Source organism: Panthera onca, chromosome A3 (assembly GCF_046562875.1).
Source record: "Panthera onca isolate mPanOnc1 chromosome A3, mPanOnc1 haplotype 2, whole genome shotgun sequence".
NCBI lineage: Eukaryota > Metazoa > Chordata > Mammalia > Carnivora > Felidae > Panthera > Panthera onca.
The window spans coordinates 94,936,547-94,952,362 of record NC_138341.1 but is presented as its reverse complement, the minus strand read 5'-3'; the positions used below and the strand labels follow the sequence as shown (position 1 = coordinate 94,952,362).

The 15,816-nt window shown below is 41.0% G+C and overlaps 1 protein-coding gene across 6 annotated transcripts in view; it reads right to left on the bottom strand.

Moving 5' to 3' along the window:
- RALGAPA2 (Ral GTPase activating protein catalytic subunit alpha 2) overlaps window positions 1-15,816 on the bottom strand; it is a 323,002-nt gene that overhangs the window by 105,369 nt on the left and 201,817 nt on the right. For all 6 annotated transcript variants that reach the window (XM_060610992.3, XM_060611000.3, XM_060611012.3 and 3 more), the window contains 4 exons: window positions 13,691-14,462; window positions 12,746-12,817; window positions 7,998-8,121; window positions 5,883-6,038 (listed from right to left, as the gene is read on the bottom strand). In XM_060610992.3, coding sequence (XP_060466975.1) covers window positions 5,883-6,038; window positions 7,998-8,121; window positions 12,746-12,817; window positions 13,691-14,462 — 1,124 coding nt within the window. The remainder of the gene's footprint in view (window positions 1-5,882; window positions 6,039-7,997; window positions 8,122-12,745; window positions 12,818-13,690; window positions 14,463-15,816) is intronic.

Sequence of the window (15,816 nt, the reverse complement as noted above, 5' to 3'; positions counted from 1 at the left end):
TTAAAAAAAACACAAGTACATGAAAACACCTCTCACTTTTTATGAACTACACTAGCATTGAGATGATGCATAGAAGCACAGAAGGTACGTTATGCCTGGATGGGGACAAGACCTTTCCGAGGATTTTGTTAAATTGAATTTTACTCTTGCATTAAAGCCTTATGTTTCATATTGCTGAGCGTGTTTCTGAACAATTAACAACATGATCCTTTTATTCCATATTACAATACGGCTTCATAACATTCTTAATTCGATGGTTATTAAGAAAAAAATTTGAATACAAGAGAACATAAGCCACTCTAACACAATTACCAAATGTATAAGAACTAGATTTGTGACAAAGGTTTAAGAAAAAGTTTGCATAAATTACCTTTGTTTAAGAAACTAATAAATACGACTTCAATTTAATAAGAACACTAGTACCTAGCCTTCAAAGAGTGCCTTCCTATCCAGAAAGTATGTTTGCATGTATTATTTTCTTTAGCCTTTCCGCGTACTCTCTGCGGCAGGAGACATCATCTTTCTGTTATGTGACAAGGAGGAGATGGGGCTCAGGAAGGCAAAGGCAGCACCTATACAAGGTACATGAACAGTGAGCAGCAGGGCGGGCCTGGGGACCTGGCCAGGCCTCTCAGTGCCATTCCTACTGCTCACAGCCACCTAAGCCAGGTGTACTGCCACAGCTCAGATAGCGTGGCCCACTGTTTTTGTCATTTTATACACAAAGAGGCCATCAAGTCCAAAAACAAGTCAGAGACTCCTGGCCTCTCTGAGCAGGGGAAGGGGCTCTTTGAGACTTCCTCCCGGGCCAAGCTCTTCAGACACAAGAACGTCCTTGATAAAGCTCCTGCATAGTGACTGCACATCCTGGGCTGGAGAAAGCCACAGATGAAATAAGCCTGAAAATGTGACTAAAAGAAACTAGATTATAAAGACTAAAATGTTGGCCAAAATTGAAGTCCTACAACCATAAAAGCTGACTGGTGAAGGTCCCTGGACACCTATGGAAAATCTAAGGTTTGGTTCTCCCACACACTGTAGGAGAAGAATGCTATCTACCACCACGAAAAAAGTATTTCTGGCTTCCTAGCTTATTTAATAGACGAACCCCCCCAAACATGACTAAATTCAGGGGCACCGTTAATCAAATAGGGATGTTGTGCCAAAGGTAATGTTTTCATTTTGTGTTAAGATACAAAACATGAAAAAAAATGCAAAAAAGGGGATGCTCTGGAATACCATATATTTAAAACATGATCGCATAAATACAATTTTCTTTATAGACTATTTGACCACAAAAGAAAAATCCAAGGTGACCCCCAACATGGCCTCCTTTCCATTTACAAAGTTAAAGGAAGTTGGTTTGCTGCAATGCTTTCTTATTCTTCACTCTTTCATGTTTCTGGGAATGACTGTGTAAGTCAATTTTTTTTTACTCTCAATTTTTTTAATGTTTATTTATTTTTGACAGAGAGAGAGAGACAGAGAGACAGAGCATGAGTGGGGGAGGGGCAGAGAGAGAGGGAGACACAGAATCTGAAACAGGTTCCAGGCTCTGAGCTGTCAGTACAGAGCCCGACGCGGGGCTCGAACTCACTGACAGTGATCATGACCTGAGCCGAAGTTGGACGCTCAACCGACTGAGCCACCCAGGTGCCCCTAAGTCAATTTTTTTTAAAAAAGACTTATGCCAGTACCTTTGCTCTAGGGAGGTACAGGTGCATCTTCAGGTGGCCCCTACAGTGAGGGGTGCCTGATTCAACTATTCTGAACATGAACTCTGGGACAAATTTAACTGTGGGTATTCAGCACGAGTCATGATGATCCAGAACAATTTAATGGTGCCTAAGACTTTCTAAATATAAAATTATCTAGTATGATTCTTTTTTTCTTCTTCTCCCCCTCTGACATGTAAAGGCTAGAAGGGTAGCAGGTGAAAGGTGTAGCCAACCCATTACTACCCATAAATAGTTAAAAGAAAAAAAAAAGACACTGGGTTCTCACAGCAACACTGAACATCTATGTTTCTCTATTTCCACCTCTCTTTTCTCTTTCCTTTTTAATAGAACATGCCAGGCCCTCACAACACACTCCTGAAATTCAATCCTTTTGGAGTAAAAACATGGTAGCCAGCATCACCAGCAACACAGTAGAGGCATGTTTTCAAGGGAAATAGGAATAGTATCAAACTGAAATTTTGGGAGGAATTTAGACCGGCAGAAGGTAATTGTGATAGTGGGGCTACTCTCATCCTATAAAGAGAAGCAACCTTCTAGGTGGTTATGTGCCCCTTGATATAATGCTGGCACTAAAGTCAGAATGGGAAGAACATATCTACTGAATACCCTTCAAATGTGGGGCTACCACCTAATGCCAGCACCCTAACGCCTGTGATGGCTCCTCTCAATCCAGAAGTATAAGCTGCAAGGCATTAGGTAGTACAGTGATTACTGAACTTTAGCACTTACTGTGCCTTTCTCAATTAGGTTCCTCAATTATATAATCCAAGCAAGTCTTTCATAACTCTGTTTGGGCTGTATTCTCACAACCACAGCCAGGGAGACCTGTCCTCCCAGTGTGGCATTTTTGTAGGTAAGGAAAAGCTATTTTTGTGTGGCAGTGATACAATATTCATTCTTTCAAAGCTGCTTTCAATGTCATGTGCCCCAGATCTCTGGACAAGTTATAGTTTCATTAGCTAACTCGCGAAACTCAGAGCTAAGGCCACAGGACCCACTGACTGCTAGATCTGGAGCAAGGAGCAAACACATGCTCTCTTCCACCTCGGACAAGAACACAAGCAGGTGAAACAAGTAAAACTAACCTGGCCAAATTGTCCACCATGTCAGAATATGAAGGAACACTCTGGAAACTTCCATGAAGCTTCTGGAAGCTCAGTTTAAAGGGGCTTTCATTACAGAGATGTCATTTTGTGAGTTTTGGAGAATTCAGAATCGAGGCCCCCAAACTGAAGTCCACCAGTGAGTTTGTTGCGTGCACACAAGTCAAGCTGGCACGACTCGTGTAATCTGGGAGAGGCTGATGAGTCTCATCCTGGGATGGAGCTGTCATTCATGCCAGCTACTGCTTCAGTTGCACAACAGGCTCCAGAACGCGCGGATGCTTAACAGGCTTGGAACAAATGCTCGGTTCTTAAGACTTAAGAAATCAACCCCATGTCCTGCCACTTCTCGTCCTGACAGAGTTTTAAAGTCCCTCTGCCTGGCCCATTCTGCCTGCTGCTGCCAGGCGGCACGCACTGGTGACACTGGTCATGGTACACACCTAATAGGCTGACCTCCTTTCCCGACTAATTGCATTACATCGCCAGCTGGCTCCAGAAGGAGTCGTCTGTTTGATTGAAGAATTCCTGCTCCTCAGTGGGCCCGGCTGCTACTTTTACTAAGTAACAGTCAGGCCTGACATCCCCATTGTTCAGCTGACAGTGTGCCCATCCTAAAATCTAAGTTTTATTTGTAAATTAACCAAGAAACTTCCTGCCAGAACAGTGCTGCCTAGAGACTGATAATGTGGGCCTTTCATCCCTTTTCACTCGTACTGTATCACTGCCAATTTGTTTTTTATGCGGCTGGCCAGCCTGAGGCTATAAAAGCCTTGTAAGACATAAGTGCAATTATAGTCCTGGAGTCAAATGAATTGGACAAATCCAATAGCACAGCTCTGTCCCCACTCTGCAAACCCCTACAGCAGTTAGATTAGCTGTGAAAAATCTAATCTAGCTAGAGCTAACAAATTTCTGCAGTGAAGGATCAAGAGTTCAGTATGGGGTTGCAACCGGATTGCAGAATTGAAAAAGTGCCCCCATGACAGGGGCAGAAGAGAGCATGAATCACTTTAGAATTTTGCAGCTCATTTTTAAGCTGTTAGGGACAATTTAGTTAGAATAAGACAAGGAACTGTGGGCTGCTGTTACTGTGACTGATTTTCAGTCTGGCTGTGAGACATCCTGATAAAGAGAGTTTGTCACTAATGATACTAAATCTAGGAGCTGCAAAAGGTATCAGCTGAATTTTGATTATTACAGTAGGGAATCTTTCAACCAGGCCAAGCCTTGCAACATTATTTATATAGTAAGGCACTGTATCAAGAAAACACGATGTCTTTTCTCAAAATAAATAAATAAGAGAAAGAAAGAAAAGAAAGAAAGAAAGAAAAGAAAAAAAGAAAGAAAAGAAAAAAAGAAAGAAAAAAAGACAATCCTATTTAGGAAATAATTTAAAAATAGTTTAAGTAAACCTATTAACAACAATAGTTCTCAGTCATAAAAAAATCAGAATATGGCAACACATTTGCGGATTAGCAGCAATTTACAAGGTACTACAAATAAAAAGGATGTGTAAGCCTTGCCTAAGGTCTTGGTAATCTGAAATAGAGCAGGGTCTCCTTCACTAAGAACGCCACCACCAGGGAGGCCAAGACCTAAGGCAGCTCCTCCATGGCTGAGGAAACAACACATGGCCAGTGGAAGGCCATGCTAACAGGTGGCCCAGACAGTGAAAGCCCATCATGCTTTGCACATCCCAGACACTTGGACACTGTGAAAGTTGTCTGTGATTGTGCCACAGGCTGAGTTCTGAAGTTTTATGAGCACCACTATCCCCGATGTAGGTGGTCTAAACATTTGGGGCTGCAGTGAGGAAAAAGCAAAACCGCAGAGAAAAGAGATGAGGCAGGTAATAGTGGGGTCTGCTGGCCAATGTCAATCACCTCCTAATGAGTCAGGAGGAAAAAGACTCAATTAGACTGGTGGGCAATGATGAGGGCTGACCATTAGAGATCTTACACTAGGCACCATGGTAAGTAGTTTCACAGGCATTATCCATTTATTTCACAACAACCTTGGCACACAGGCTGTTTTCAATCTCGTTTAGTAGATGGGGAAACTGAGGCATGGGCTAGTAACTGGATACACAGTTAAGCCCAGGTCTGTTGGTCTCCAGACCCTGGCTATAACCAACACAGTAGGTCCTCCAATGGCAAACTTAGCTCCCGAATAAGCTGCCTTCCCATCCACTCAGGTGCTGTCTTCAGTTTTCGTGCATCCTTGCAGGAAGAGAGTGGGTGTGAGGTAAGGATTCCAGGCTTGCTCTGCCACCCACTAGCAAGCTAGCTACAGTTGTTCCTTTCATATGGAAACTCACAGAAGTGGGTCAGATTTCTAGGCTTGCTTCGCAGACTAAGATTCCTCTTCTGTTAAGGAACTCCTCACCTCTAAGAGAGAATCACCTGAAGTGAACACCATGGATATCAGAAAGTTCAGCATCATGTTCCCCTGCGGGGGGGGGGGGGGGGGGGGGGTTCCTCAGAGTGGAGGAGGTTTCCTCTGAATTCTAGAGAAAACTATCCGGAAGGTCCAAGTTGAAAGAGAGACGAGGTCAGTGCCGAAGGTGGGATCCTTAGACTGCAGCACACTTGCACTTGTCATTTTCGCAGATGTTGCCCAATTGCCCCCAGCAAGCTTGAGAGGTGCCGGCCTTCTCAGCTCTCCATCAGTACAGGGTCATCTTATGACCTCTGCCAACCTGAGAGGTCAGCTATGTTATTATTTTCTGTCAGTTAATAGTCAGGTGAGAGAAGACCCAAAATTAACAACATTTAAGCCCCTTTCTTTTCCTAAATCTTAATCTCAGCATTTAAGACTCAAATGATTGATTGCTTTTCATTTGTTTCTTTATCCAGTTTGCACCAAGCTAGATATTACAGATTAAACTACAACTGTAGCTTGAGAAGAGCAATACTGAAGCTGCATCCAGAGGAAAGCAGTCTCAGTGCATAGTTATGTCAAGGCCTTCGATCCGGACTAGGAGATCCTCACCCACAAACCAGGGAGGCTAAGTGTGGTCTTCAAAGAGGCTCCTTACCTTTTTGGTGAGTGAATCATCTGAGTCTGATGGCATCCGAGTTGAAACGTGGAAAATCACTTCCACAGTCGAGGTAGCATAGTAAGGGGCAGTCTGCCCCGTGCTGCCGTTGCGCTGAAGTCCACCCATGAACCCACAGTGGGTTGAGAGATCCACCTGATGAGGGTAACAAAGAGGAAAGAATGAGAGTCAAGCATCAGTTATCCTCATTCACCTAGCAGGAATGCCCATTTTTTGAGCAATCTAATTACTTTCATTTTTATAGCTTCCTGATGACAAACAAATGTAATACTAAGTTAGACAAAATTAAAATATGAAAGAAACATTAACAGTGAAAGTGCTTTGAAATCCTACCAGCTTGAGAAAATCACCATCAAAAGTTTGGTGCATATTTCTTGGGGCGCATGGGTGGCTTAGTTGGTTGGGTGCCCGACTTCCACTCAGGTCATGATCTTGCGGTTCATGGGTTCCAGTCCCACATTGAGCTCTGTGTTGACAGTTCAGAGCCTGGAGCCTGCTTCGGATTCTGTGTCTCCCTTTCTCTGCCCCTCCCCCACTCATACTCTCTCTCACTCAAAAATAAATAAACATAAAGTTTGGTGCATATTTCTCTAGTTTTTTTCCCATCCTATACATATGTGTATATGTACATATGCATATATATACACATACATATATGTATTTACATAAATACACACACACACACACACACACACACACACACACACACACACACAAAGAGATACCCTATTGATGGATTTATGGGATTTTCTGCTTTCTCAAACACAGCTGGTGTGGTCAAGCCACAAGGACCATTCCAGCAAATGTTTTGCTGGGATGTTATATTAAAGGGCACAGATGTTTTAAAATTTAACAGCCATTGATAAACTGTCTTTCAAAGGGGTTGTTCTGATTTACACCACTACTGCTAGTCTTGGAGTTATTCTTTTTCAAGCTGTGGTGTGAATGCTCACTTCTTAGTGCCTAGGATCTCTCTTTTTTTTTAAACTTTTCATAAACTAGAATTCTTTCAGTAAAGCACCTGTTGTAACACAAATGAAAAAAAAAAAAGCAATAGAAGAATCTCTTTTGTGCCAAATACAATCAATATATACACTAAATTAATGTTCAAGTTTTTTCTAAAAACTCTAGTTAAGAATGTGTGGTTTAAATGGTGTATTAGTTAAATGATTAACTATAGTCTACAGCAAATAAGAAGTCACCTTATTAGTAAGAAGGACAATTTACTGAAGTGCAATAACTCTTTTAGAGTAAAATCAACTTTACATTTTATAAAGTACATGGTTTTCACCTAGATGTAGGCTTCTCCTGTACCCATCTCCATATTAGTTTCCTTACTAACATTCAGCTCTCAGAGACAAGTCTTATTTAGGCATACAGACAGTTTCTAACAGCACAGATAACCAAGAAACCAAAATAAAAGTAAGGAAAAATCAGAAAATTATTTCAGATATGCTGTTTCCATTATAACCACTCTGAGTTCTTTTAGATTCTAGAAATATATTTTCCTTTAGATTTATGTTCCTAGAGACTGTGTGTGTGTGTGTGTGTGTGTGTGTGTGTGTGTGTGTGTGTGTATAAATGTATATGTCTGTATGAGCATCATTTAGCAAAGAAATAGCATATTCTTTCAATATCAGTCATCCTGGGATCTCCCTAAGGGAAACAGGTTGGCTGCTGAAGCATCAAAGCTACTCTACTCTATTTTCATGCCAATTTTTTACTTCATCAGCTCTTTCTTCATGTTTTCACCCATCAAGCCACTGCTTAATTCTCCAATCTCTACACTGTGGCCAAAGCCATTGCTTTTTTACCCATATTTGTCTTCTCTTACTACAAACTGTCTATGACTGAGTGAGCCAATCTATTTGATTCTGACAAGAAGTGAATAAAATATTATGAAAAGTTAAAGGGAAACAAAAGTTCATGTATGAAGTACTGAAGAGCAACTAACACAAGATGTCAAATTCAATACATGTAGCACATGCTACATGTGCTAGATTTGAATATAAAACTTTGTACAACTGGTGTCTAGCTTATACACGTCCTTATATAGTGCTGGCCAATAAACACCTCTGAAATGAAATGAATTACCTCCCATCCAAGTCCAGCAACAAAGTCTTCATATGCTTGGCTTCCTCTTACGTTGGAGAGGATAGAACACTTGTCTTCTTGACCTTCAGCAATGTAAAACACTGCAATTTTGTGTGTTTCACGGCTATAAATTTTTAAATTTAAAGGAGTTAGAATTCTTAGATTTAAAATTTTATTTCTATACAACCGCCAGCATGACTCCTACTATAAAGCTTATATTTATGGAGAATTTACTAGGGGTCAGTCACTGTTCTAAGGAGGTTCGACACGTGATCTCATTGGCTCTTCACAACCACTCTAAAGAGACAAGTGATTATCACCACTTCCCTTGTAGAGGTGGTTGAAAGGAGGCACAGAAAATTAAACAGAAAGCACACACAGCAAGCAGGAGACAGGGAACTGAAGCAGGGCAGTCTGATTCTTGAGATCACTCTTTCAAACATGTGATATACAAAAAAATATATGTGAAAGCACTTCACATAGATATCAGTTGAGAACAGATCTATGTTACTGCCCATATTTTACTTACCACACTTTGAGATAAGGATATTGGTTCCCTGATTAGAACTATAAACTAAACTATAAACTATTATAAGAAACAGAAACTTCTTCCAAGCAGAACACTTTCTTTGTGAAGAGGTACCCACTCCTTGCTCTGACTAATCTGAGGGAGTAAGGTAGCGTGGACAGATGTCCAGGGAAACCTCTTAGGTCACATAAACCCTTCACCCACTTCCTCCACGATGGACTCTGGGCACTTTGCTATTAAATCAAGTAAACATGGCCTGCACTTTGAGGAAACGAGTCCTGCCTTTTTACCTTTTGTACATCTAGCATGGTCATAGGCACATAGTAGCTGCTCAGTTAAATCTGTTGACCAGTAATCCAATGCTATAAATATATTAATAACCAATTTCTACAAATTATATCCTGCAGGGAAGTGTCAAAATAACTAGACTTTTGCCCAGCAATTTGGTGATAGTTTAGGGATGAAGGCACTGTACTAATTCAAACAGAGTTTTCATCAATGAGAACCACTCATTCCATGGCCCATCATCCCAAGAGTTTAATTCCAGTCTCTATTTTCTAAAATTTTGGATTACCACCTCCAGAGCAGTTCCATCTTTATTATTTTTGCATTGCATTCTGAAAAACTTCATAGGAAAAACTATCAAGAGCTCAGGCAATATGGAAATGTTTCTATTATTGTCTTAACTGTTCAACATCTCAACACTATAATCTGATTAGATATCTATACTGGTGGAATTTGGGCTCCAGATTTTAATATAGTCACAAATATCTCCTTCTTCAGGAGTTATGTTTCTACTTAATAAGCAGAATGAAATGAAACTCAACTAAAAAGTCATAAAAATAAATCAAGGAGGAGAACACTTTCCTTCTATTTATCTAGGTAGCTTATTCATTTTCCCCATAGTTTACATAAAATAAGCATACTGAAAAGAAGGGCTAGAAAACACAGAAAGTGAAGAATAAAAAATCCACTTATGTTCTTGGCCTAAATGTTGAAATCACAGCTGTTACTATTTCAGGATGTGTTTTCACATATTAAGTGAGAAGCCACTATATCCTGTTTTGGAACTGATAAGTTTCACTTAAAATATTTGTGAACACTAATTTTTATCGTGTAAAATATGTGTAACATAAAAGTCACCGTGTAAGCCACCGTTGAGTGGGAACACTTTTATACCATGTACTTGTATGACAAAATTATTAATGGTTGTATAACATTCCAGCATATGAATATACCTTACCCCAAATCCTTGCCATTGGACATTTAAGTTGCTACCATTTTTAAAGACATTGTCATATTATCTCTAATATGTCCTTAGAATACATTCATAGAAATGGAATCTCAGTCATTGTCCATTTTGAAGGCTTTTGATAAAGGCTGTCTTGCTGCCCTTGGAGATGGTGGACATCCTGAATGCCCTGACTGGCATGGTGTGAACACACAGGTTGGAGACACCTCTCTTCACAGGTACAGTTGCTGCTGGAAGGGGGAAGTTTTGTGGTGATGGATCCAAGGGGGCTGATGCTCTAGAGTAGAGACCTTGAGCTCTCACACTGTCAGAAAACTTGTCCTCATGCAGCATGGAAACCCTGAAACTGCCACACCATATATTTCCTGAGTGACAGGCAGGACACACTTGCAGTCTATAATCTGCCTGGCTTATATTCTAGGAGCTATAATAACTTGGGGGTTTGGGTCTTGGATGATGACAGAGATCATAACCTATGACCTAAAAGACTCTTTCAACAAAAGGAGAACATGTACAGTTACTCAGTTTTTTTCTGCAGCTCTTTCTGCATATTGAAAAGTCCTCAGCATTTGATTGTTCTCTATTCTATATGTATTTATGCATATATAAAGACCATCTCAAGTTTATCTGAAACATTTCTGTTGACGCTCCTCAAAGTCCAAGCTTTTTAAATTGTAGCTGTTCACAGGTCCTTGAGTCCTCATTAACTCAATGTGGGAGCACAAGAGCTAAGCCCCAGTGACTGCCTGACTGATGTAGGTGTGAGGAAAGGTGACCTTTAGCTGTAAACATTCATCAAATTTCACATCCTCCAAAATGTTAGCACCACAGAGAGCCTGCTAGGATCAGACGCTGTGTCTGGTCTTATTAGAGCCAGGCTTTTGAAATGATAATTAGCAACAGCACTTCATATCCATAAGCTGCACCACCAATGCATGAAGGAGCAGGTAATTCAGGAACACACGTACATAAAATCAACAATTTCCTCTTCTTCATTAGAATGCATTTTTCTTTCTTATTAGGAATAGACTAGAATGGCTCGGTTTCCTTCTGCTGTCACATTAAAAAGCCTAACAAAGAAAAAAGATGATTTTAACTTTCACCTTACCATGGGGTGACAAGAAGCATTAATATTTAAAAGAGGAGCCCACTGTAATTTGCATGTGCATTCATCATACTTTTTACATCTTTGCTATCTTCACAGTATAGAGATGAGAGTTGCAAGACAGACGCCACACTTTTCCTAAGAACATGCTAAGCAGGAACTATGCCTTGACAGCAGGGAATAAATTGGTCTCAGAAATAAATAGAGTCACACAAACTAAAAGCTGAGGGACAAGGTACGCTTTTACCTGCTAACTAACCAATACATGGGACAGTCTAGATTTCCCATAGATAAAGAGTCCCCAACTTTTTTTTTTCAAAAAGAACCTTGAAAACACCCTTTACAATAAAGTAAGTTGATACCTTTTTTAGATGTCAAGAAGACACTAAATCCAGGAGTTGGGGTTTTAAGGGAAGGTTAATCAAAGGACAGAGGATTTGCCAATCAGCTCCTCCAAAGCCATATTTTACAGCAACAGCACCCCAGGGAGCTCATTCAATTGTACCTCATGCAACTAAAGTGCATTAACACTCAACAAATTGGCCACAATTACAAGATACCAATGTATTCACTTAATACTAAGAAGCATGGAATAATTCAGCATATGCTTGAAAAGCTGAGTTTGGAACCCAAGTGACTGCTTGTTTAATACTGGAGGACAAGAGGGAGAGAGAAATGAACCCCCGAGCCCTTCACAAGAAACCCCTCACAGAGTTTCCACAGAGAATTTGGTCTCTATTTCTCCAGAGAAAAAGAAGCGTAACAACAACTGGGAAACTGAATATGATGAAGAGCAGTGTGAGGAATAATGGCTTCAGGTTTTTCATCTGTAATGAGATACCTAATGATATTCCTGTGGGGACTAAAAGAGGAACAAAAAGCTATTTCTTTAAAAATGAGTTTTTTTAAAAAAATTAAGATTAAGGAAGCAGTTTATTCAAGACTTTTAATCACCTGTTATGTACCAAGCACTACACTTACTAGTGTCTGAGATGTTTTTGGAAGCACACATTTCCCCAAATCAAAAACTGGTCATGAGGGGCGCCTGGATGGCGCAGTCGGTTAAGCATCCGACTTCAGCCAGGTCACGATCTCGCGGTCCGTGAGTTCGAGCCCCGCGTCAGGCTCTGGGCTGATGGCTCGGAGCTTGGAGCCTGTTTCCGATTCTGTGTCTCCCTCTCTCTCTGCCCCTCCCCCGTTCATGCTCTGTCTCTCTCTGTCCCCAAAATAAAATAAAAAAAAACGTTGAAAAAAAAAAAACAAACAAACAAAAAAAAAAAAACTGGTCATGAGTTCATCTTTAGAATTGCTTCTAAGACTACAGAAAAAAGGGACAGATCTGAGATTTGACTAGTTTTGAGAATAAGGCTCACTACCAGGAAGTCACTAATTAAAACACACTGGTTTTAAGCTTGCCAACATTGTAGAGCAGAAACTACAGAATGCCAGTGCATAGGCACACGGCATGGGTTATGAGGTCAGACTCACTTGGTTCAAACAACATGGTACGTGTCGGCAAAGGGCACACGTAGGTAGGCTGTTTGATTTAGGCAAGCCTCTGTTCCTCACTGGAAAAAGAGGTAGCTGCAGAGACTAAATGAGAATGAATGTCCACTGGCTGCCACTGTCAACCAAAGACACAGATTAGGTGGGAGCAATGGACTCTTCTTAGCATAGCAAACATGTAAGGTTATTCCTTGAGAGTAAAAACACCAAAGGTACAGCATATGCAGATGGCACCAGATTCTAGTTACAGAATGACTTTTGGGTGTCTCGGAAGGTGCATTCATTCCTAAAGCTGTGTCATCCAAGCACATACAAAGACAGACAGGAATGAAGTGGTCTGATATATTTTCACATACCACTGACGGGAGTCCAGATTTTTTAGCTCTCTCAATAGTTTTGAATTTTTCTTCAACAGATGGAAATTCTTTCTATAAAAAAAAGAGATGGAAGAAAAGTCATGTAATCACAGACCAATTATGCCGTTTCCAATCAATCAACAAACCCACCTATTCATTCATCCATCCATCCATCCATCCATCCATCCATCCATCCATGTATCCATGACCCTCTTCATTCACGAAAGATTTGTGATCTAAGCCCACCGAACGAACTCCATTCTCCTTAAAGACATTCAAAGGCATCAAAATTCACCCATCACCATCCATTGACACTGGATGGTGCTGTAGGAGATGAGTGTGTCACTTATATGCTTGTGTCTGTGTCTGTTTTCACTATCAGCTCTGCTATGAATACCTTTACCCTACTTCTGTTCTTAGAAACCCCACTCCACTGTCAGGGTCCAGCTCAAACCAACCCCCGTCCACAGTCTTCCCCACCACCCCACACTACCCACTGGATTAACTGTTCCTCTTGGCCTCGTGTGTCATGCTATCTTTCATCAGAGTTGTGCCAAATCTACCTCCCTCACTAGACCTAAGGTGAGATGGTGACTTACTCATCTTTGTAGTCCATTTGCATCTTTTGTGATGACAGAATCAATGATGGACAGAGCAGTAATTAAAACACACACACACACACACACACACACACACACACACACACACAGAGAAAATGTCCAATACCCTTTAAAATATACAAGACCTGGCTGAAATTCAATCTGTGCATCAGCATAGCATGATTAGTTCCACTTCTAGCTTTAACTTAGCAGCGGAAAATAAGCTGTAAATGCTGAAAGACAAATCTCCATTTCTATTCTCTGCTTCCCAAACCTCAAATTGAGAACAAGAACAATCACACAAAGATAATGATAAAATAGGTGAAGGTCTAGAAAGAATCGTTACCTTCTGTCCCAAGAATTCATCCCCAAGTCATCGAGCAACAACCTGCAGAAATAAAAGGGTCCTCGTGGCTCCACTGGTGAGGGCTGCTCCTGGCTGGTGACTTTCATGGCTGAGTCAGAGTTACACCTCTGGATGTAGTCGTCTTCTTGGGCGTTCTGGCGCAAAATGACCTCGATGATTTCCTTCTCTTGGTCACGGGTCATTCCTCGCGGGGGTGGGGAAGGCTCATTTAGATTTAGCTGTGATGGTAGAAGGCATTCGGGACTCGTGTGGCCAATATTTTCAAGTAATTTGTCAAGCACATCTTCTCCCTCCTCAGTTTGAGAAAAATCTTTCTGAGCTCCCAAAGCTTGAGGATGCCAGCCAGAAATCAGAAATGCAGGATTTCTGCTGCTGGGTGCTAAGCAGCCTTCCAAAGGTCCGTATAAAACCTTTCCATCCCAAGAGTACTTCCCTGAGATATCCCGCACAATTACTCTGACATCGGACAAGGCGCCCCCCGGCGAGCCACTTGCTGGCCCTTCTGCAGGTGTCTGAAGGTAGGAGATGAGGGTGCTGTCATTCAGCACAAAGAGCTGCAGGTTTGGGCTCCGGAACACCTCAGAGGACAGCTCGGGAGCCTCGGCGTGTACATTGTCATGGTTCTCACTGACCAGACTGTGCAGCACGGCAGGACCCCCACGGAGTGGGAAGTGCCCCAGGTGGTTCACCAGGTGGGCCATCACCATGCGGGCGGTCAGAGGGATCAGCTCCAAACTCCTCCTCTTCCGCTCTGTGAGCAGGGTAAAGCAACATACCAGACAGTGGGGAAGGAAGGTTAAAATCTGTACTCGGGATACTGGATTTGTTTTAGTCTGGGAATTTTTTTCATCTATTTTCTTTTTTGACACTAATTCTATTTTAATTAAAAGTACAATTTAAGTAGATTGCTAAAACAACCAACTTCCACGAAGATCTCATTCTGAAAGGGACACTTAAAAATATGTAGACGTAAGGGCGCCTGGGTGGCTCAGTCGGTTAAGCGTCTGACTTCAGCTCAGGTCATGATCTCACGGTCCGTGAGGTCGAGCCCCGCGTCGGGCTCTGGGCTGATGGCTCAGAGCCTGGAGCCTGCTTCCGACTCTGTGTCTCCCTCTCTCTCTGCCCCTCCCCCGTTCATGCTCTGTCTCTCTCTGTCTCAAAAATAAATAAACATTAAAAAAAAATTTAAAAAAATATGTAGATGTAGCAGGAAACAAAAGAGAAAGTTCCTTGTCCTGAAAGATCCTATGGTTCTGGGTCCAGGCCCCAGAAATTAACCTCATTCCCCTCACCAGGGTAAGTGCAGATGCTGATAAGTAAGTGAATCAAGTCTGTGAAGTCTTGGATTTGAAGCACTGTGCTTTAAGATCTCTGTGACAACTTATGTTTTGTTATTTGGGTATTTGAAATCTTTAATGGAATCGGATATATTAACTAACTCATGGAAATACTTGGAAGGTTTAAGTAAATTTGCAGTTGATGATTAAATGCCCAGGAGCAAGTGACTTACAAAATTTTTAAGGCTGTGTAAAAAGACTAACACAGCATGTAAAGATATGCCCTGTGAAATGTTGGAGGTGGAAGGAAGAAGCAGAGAACCTGATCTATGGTCTTGGAGTGAAGCAAGTACTTAAGCTTCAGAGTGGTCAGGGAAATTGTACGCTGCCACATTTAGAAAATAACTGTGTATTAATGCAAGCACAGGTGAAAATGAAATCTTTTAATTTCAACAAAAAATATCACTAGATATTTAAACAAAGTAAGACTTATACTTTGGGCTTAAAGGTTTAGGAAATACTTGGTTTCTAAATTCACAAAATGAAAAATCAAATATTAATTAAACAAAATAATTATAAATATGCTTTCTCATGCTAAATACCTCCCCTCTCAGACAGTAAAAATTCAACAGACTTATCTATAAAACATCAAGTGGATGATGTATAAATCCCAGAAATATACAATCATATTCTAGAATATAAGAAATTCTGTGTGATGACTGAGGAGAACAAGATTGTCCTCACTTTTCTTGAGTTTCTTCTTAATTTTTGCTATTCAATGAACAAGAAATCATCTGTCTTCAATGCAAAATAAAACTTCACATAAAA